The 6,402-nt window shown below is 30.3% G+C and overlaps 1 protein-coding gene across 1 annotated transcript; it reads right to left on the bottom strand.

Moving 5' to 3' along the window:
• Positions 1-3,152: 3,152 nt before the first annotated feature.
• Positions 3,153-5,815, bottom strand: LOC106754205 (vesicle-associated protein 4-2). Its single transcript, XM_014636207.2, has 7 exons — positions 5,302-5,815; positions 4,687-4,757; positions 4,388-4,469; positions 4,165-4,283; positions 3,977-4,054; positions 3,570-3,689; positions 3,153-3,491 (listed from the first exon to the last, which is right to left on the bottom strand). Exons 1-7 carry the CDS (start codon positions 5,561-5,563, stop codon positions 3,432-3,434), a joined length of 792 nt encoding a protein of 263 aa, XP_014491693.1. The 5' UTR covers positions 5,564-5,815; the 3' UTR covers positions 3,153-3,431.
• Positions 5,816-6,402: the final 587 nt, after the last annotated feature.

The raw sequence follows: 6,402 nt of genomic DNA, 5'->3' as shown, positions 1-6,402 counted from the left end.
TTTTGCGGCTAATCTTTATTTTTTAATACTTTTATAATTATCAAAACCCACTTATATACATTTACTAAGTATATAATATATATATATATATATATATATATATATATATATATATATATATATTATTTAGCTTAAAATAAGTGTATGAACTAGTTTAAAAATATACTTAAATTTAATATTATGAAAATATTAATTTAATTAATTATGCATGTTAGATTTATATATATGTTAAGATTGTATCTTATTAAAGTTTTATATTTATGTTTAATTATTAAGTGAGAATATCATTTTGGTGAGTGGTGTAGAAAGTAACGATAAATTTGAAGCTTTTGCCGTAAAACTAATCATTACAAGATATTACCAACAACCTTATTTGTATAATTTAAAATTTGTTGGTAAAAATGAGGTTTTTAATTATAGTCTATTAATTACTCATGGATAAAGTTATTATTGGTTGTAATATCTCGTTAATATACCGAAAGTATAAAGTATAGTTATCTAACTCAAGATTTATGTGCAAATTTTCAATCCAAAACTATTTATAAAGTTGGGTCTTTAAAACTATAAAAAAAAAAAAAAAACAAATCTAAGTCAAAGCATCTATGCACTTGCATCATTTTCACCTAGTGTCTACTCTATAGTAACATCATTTACGTGTTTTTCATCAATCACGTGATCATCCAAACATACAACAAACACAAACAAAAGCCAACAATACAACAAGGGTAAGTTAATATAAAAGAATAAAACATGGCATTCACAAAGTAACATATTTTATTTTCATGTCAAATTAAGTACGACACCTAAACATATTAGACATCTAGACTCAACATCCAGATACATTTATTATTATCGAGTTGTGGCGGTTTTTGCACTTATGTGGTAGAACAACAACTGACCCACTTAAAGTTACCACACAAGATTAGTCCATTAAACAATGCCCTTTGCCAATTGTACCAGTCTCTAAACTAGGACCTCCTACTACTCACAACATAACTCATTCCTCTCAACTTGAGACTTGATGGTTATTGGAGTGTTAGGATAACCCCCAAGAACAGGCTCTTACAATATTACAATAATATATACACTACTTGAAACATCCACTTAGGACTTTCCCAAAGAGTTATATGGAATTATGCCACAATTATACAAATGAATATCTCAATTACTCACCTCAATAATTATCAGTATCATCACTTACTCAAAGTATTTCAACCATAAAATCATTTATAATATTCTGGAAATAAAAATCACACAATAATACAATTTTCTTCATAGCAACTCATTACACGCACTGGGCAAGAAAAAAGGTTTTGAAACTCACCAACAACTTCGAAAGGGTCTAAAACCATGAATTTGAGATTTTTAATAACGTAGTTATTGTCAAATAACTCGTACCACCAGACAATTCCTTACCGGATAAGTCATTCCCAGACGACCCCTTACCAGACGATCTACCATATTTTTAGTACAATAAGAGACCAACCAAACCCTAAATGGTCCTAATTATAAGACAGTTACCACAACACAAATTTACTAAATCTACATTCACAAATTCATTAATAAACATACTTTTCACATTAATAAACCAACTACACAACAACATGCATAAGTTTTCAATTCAACACACCACTATTTTCAAGCACCTAACATATTGAACTTCACAATTTAATTAAAGTTCACAATTCAATCATCACATCATCATACAACCATCAGATATCACATGCATACCAAATCCAAACCAAATAAACTACTTTCCCTTACTTGGTTGATGCTCCGACGGTTATAGGCACTCTAAAATTCCTCCTCCTACTTCAACATCTCTATTTGCCCTCTATAGTTGAAATCAACCAACTAGGAATGAAGATCTCTCCTCAAGGATTCCTCAAACAATCTCTGATATTCCGATAGATGAGTAAGGAGATAGAATTTCTAGAGAGAAGACAAATGAAATTTTAAAGAAAGAAGTTTTAAAGAGATAAAATTTCTTAGATAATGAAACTCCTGATTAAAAAATTATATTTATATTGTTGATATTCTTAAAATAAAATAATAGAGTATCATTATTTAAAACACTCAACCTCATCTAATATTCGATTTTCGAGGGTCTTACATTAGTAAAAATTAATCGAAAAAAATATTTACCAACAAATTAACACAAATATTATTTATTGATGAATATTATTGATTAATAGTTACAACTATCAAACTATTATCCGTCGTTAAAATAATTATTATAATCTCTTAGTAAAATTTGTCAATAAAATAATTATCATCATTTTTTAGTAAAATTTATCAATAATATTTTTATCAACAAATTATGATCTGCCAGTAATTTCTCATCGATAATAACCATATTTCTTACAATGAAAATGAAGGTGTCTCTAGTAGATTAGAGTAACTCTTTGATCTTAAAAAATAGTCCAATATTTTTCTTTTCTTCTTCATATCTCTTTGATTCTTCCATATGATCTTTATGAAAACATCAAACACCAAATATTTTTCACTCCCACAAAGTTGGTATATCAATTTATGTTGTTTTTTCTAGACTTTATATATCAACATCTATTTGTATGCAAACACAATCTTTTTTTAGTAATAGTTTCTATTTTCTTCTCTCTTCCTAGAAAAAAAGATTTCTGCGAGAACTTTCATGAATGCAGATTTCAAGCCATTGATTCATAATAGAATGATCATATGGTCATCTCAGTAGAAATATAAAATTTTGTTTTGATGAAAATACTAGTTGACCCTTGGTTAATATTCTTTATTGAAGATCTCCAGTAAAGTTAAGATTTCAAAGAGCAAGATACAACTTAGCGATCAAATTGTCAATTTCACAGGGAAACAAGTTGATACCTGGTAGTATATAGATCCTTACACAAATTTTGGAGAAGGGAGAAGCACACTCACTATCCAGATACAATATTTTATTGTAGATGCGAATACTTCATATAACAAATTTAAACTATTCTTTCTATAGTTTAAATTTATAGAAAGAATTATTTGATTTTGTTGGAATATTCACCAAAACATTTATCCAAACAAATAAAAGATAAAATGGTTTATTAATACTCCCCCACCCACATTTGTATGTCTCTGCATCATGTTTGATCAGAACATCAACATATAGTTGCGTGAAACTATGAAAGTGAAACATCAATGATGCTAAGATCCATTTTATTTGTAGATATCTATCTACAAATTATAAGAGCTAATGCAGCAATACAATTAAGCATCACAATCACTGGTTCAATCGAATCTACACCACAAACATGCTACCTAAATAAAACAAAGAAATGTTTTCACATCTACTAAGTGTAACTCAACCACGTTTGACACATAAGTGACTAAGGAGTTCAACTTTTGATATTACAAATTGGAGAAAATTAAGGAAAACTAAAAAAAGAAAACCAAAGAAAAGAAATATTTTACACTGAATCTACCACTTCAACCTGCTGCCTGGCCAGGTATCTTTCTCTTCTTTCTTTCTGCATAAAAACCAATGACAATGAATGAGATCAAATGAAATGAAATGAGACAATGAAAACATGATTAACATGTCTGACCCATTCATCTATAACAAGTCCTTCTCCAGCAACTCGAGGACCTGTCTCCTCTTGGGGCTTCTTTCTTGCTTCCAATGCAGCCTCTGCCTCAGCTAACTGCCGTTTAAGCTTATCCAAAGCCTTTGAGAAACCATGTTTCAAATTGGAGCAAGTAATTAGTACTAAAAGAGTGAAACTTCATTTCACAAACAGTATGAATATGAGGTGTAACAAGTTTACTGGTAGCTCATTCTTACTGCATAATGTATGGTCATGAACAACCAACTAGGTAAAACTACATCAGTTCTCACAGTTGACATTTACACCAATAACTAGTAACCAAATTTAGATTTGTTTTCCACTTTCTAATTTTGGGGTCACCAAACTTTAATGATTGGTTACTTATTTTTTCTAATTATTAGTCTTACAGGGCTAGGGCGTTCAGGGTCCAGAAAAATGACACGCAAAATTTGCTCCACTGCAACATGATCCCTTTGCTCATCAAACTGCATGAAGGATTACATGATAAAACTGTGATATAAGTACTTACAAGCATTATGGATCATGCATAGAGAGTGATGCTAGACACCATGCAAGAGGGACAGTAATACATTACCAGTTCTGGTACATAGTCCATTTCGCCTTTCACTTTTAAGCTCATGATTTTGAACTTAACCCTGCTTTTCTGATCAATTGGTTTCTCATTGTTCTCTGGTGGCTCCACAAACTTAAACACTGCCAAACACATAACAAAATTGTAAGGGAGTTTCCCAACTAGCAAGTATTTACCTATTTTTTTTTTTTTTTTCGTTTTACACTAGTTCAGAAGAATACATTACCAGTTGCAATTATACTTTCACCAGGTGCAAGTATACCACCTGGAGGGCGCATATAACAACTCTTGGGTGCAGTTGTTTGAAACTAAGACAAAGGAAGACAACACTATTAGAAATAACCTTAACAGAGGGTAAATAGAGCAAGCAAAAGTAGGCAGCATTCTAATTTCCAAAATGACCAACCTAAACACAATTTATATCCAATTTTATGCTATGCATAACAAGACAAAACTATTTGTCAAATACCACTTTCAGAATCCAACAGTACAAAAACAAAACTACAATAACCATATGCAGCGCACCTTGAAAGCTACATGAGACTTGCATGTGTTTTTAATTGCGATGGCGCTCCTAACTTGCTTACCAGGTTCATCTTCAAAACAAAGTCATACATAATATCAGACAGGAGACAAAACTAATTAATATCTACCGTAGACTTCACAGCACATCCATGTTCCTACCATTACAACAAAACTTTCTCTACAAGATAATAATAATAAACTATTCATCTTTTGCTTATATTTTTACTCCTTTTAGTCTCTGTAAGATAAAACTATTCCTTTTAGTCTCTTTCCATCTTTCAGAAAGTTTTTGCAAGAGCTTTACATTGACAGAAATTCTATTCTGGTCTTAACACTAGAGATGGAAACTTAGTTTTTAGAGACTAAAACTGACAGAATTATTGGAAAAGGACTAAAACTTAAATAGAAGATAATTACAAACACTAAAACTTAAAACAAAGACAATTATAAGGACCAAATGCAAAATTTAAGCAAAACTAAACTCAAATGGGCACATTAGTCATGAACAATCCACTCACAAGAAATCAGATGGGAACCAGATACAACAACCACACATTGAATTAGTTAGTGTAAGAAAAAAAAGAAGTTAAAAGATTAATAATGAGAGAGGCATACAAGGAAAGTAGAGCTTGTTGGGAGGATCAAGACGGAGTCTTCTCCTTGTTGGGAGCAAAGACTTAGCCACAGAAGAAACAGTAGTGGAAGGTTGATAAGTGGATCTATCAAGAGATTGAAGAATCTGGCTCTGATGGTGAACACTGTTATGCATAGAGGAAGTTGAAGAAGATGAAGAAGGATGAGTTGTTTGCCAAAATGGCATACTACAAAAGCTCCAAACTTTCCCATCAGAACCCGTTTTGACACTCTCCACCGCCATTATTGGCCGGAAAATGAGACTTCCGGCAAGTGGGCGGCTGAATTAGTAGCAAAGTTTGAAGCTTTAGTTTTGTTTGTTTTGTGGGTGAAGATGGATTTTGGCACTAGTATATGTATCAGATCAGATACCCTTGTTGGATTGTCTTTGCTTATGAAAGCTCACTAACGTAGTTTGCTTGCCTCAGAAAAACGAGGATAGAAACGTGACCTTTCGTTGTTTGTTGTTTGTGACTTACAACCTTTTCATGTTTTGTCCAAAATGGTGGTTTTTAGCACCTTTATGATTGAGGTAATTTGGCAGCATAGGGAAATTCAGAAATATTTTTGTAAGTATAAAAGTCCTTGGAATTTAATTAGAATAAAATGCTATTACAATCAATCAGGTCCAGTTTAACAGAAAAAAGGTAGTTTCCATAACTAATGACTTAAAGTTTATTTTGTTAAAGTTGTTGTCTTGTTTAACATCGAACAACAGCAAACTTCTTACAAATTTTTAAATAGAAAATTAAAGAATAAGATTCATTTCAAAAATCAAAATTAATTTTTAAATAACTAAGTATATAGAAATTCTCTTAAATAATTTTGCCTTACCATTTTTTTAATATTTTTAAAACAAATTTCCATATAATGTATGTATAAATTAGAATAATGAAAGTAGTTTTTAATATTTTTAAAAATAGTATTTTTACAATTTTTTATATAATTTCTTTTTAATTTGTTTTAAGGTAAATTATTTTACTTTTAAATAAACTATAATATTTTTAGAATATAAATAATTGAAATCTATTTTTTTCCAGATATTAATGATATAAAATAAGTATTTCTCATACATTTGTTTTC

Source organism: Vigna radiata, chromosome 2 (genome assembly GCF_000741045.1).
Source record: "Vigna radiata var. radiata cultivar VC1973A chromosome 2, Vradiata_ver6, whole genome shotgun sequence".
NCBI classification, from domain to species: domain Eukaryota; kingdom Viridiplantae; phylum Streptophyta; class Magnoliopsida; order Fabales; family Fabaceae; genus Vigna; species Vigna radiata.
Note: the sequence above shows the minus strand (reverse complement) of the source record. Positions and strands in the feature narration are given on the sequence as shown.

Bases quoted from the DNA above. Each gene is read 5' to 3' on its own strand.
- LOC106754205 (XM_014636207.2), bottom strand. From the start codon at position 5,563: ATGGCGGTGGAGAGTGTCAAAACGGGTTCTGATGGGAAAGTTTGGAGC. The intron at 3,690-3,976 runs GTAAGACTAATA...GGTTTCTCAAAG, and splicing joins ACCCTGAACGCCCTAGCCCT to GCTTTGGATAAGCTTAAACG. The intron at 3,492-3,569 runs GTCAGACATGTT...GTTTTTATGCAG, and splicing joins GACTTGTTATAGATGAATGG to AAAGAAAGAAGAGAAAGATA.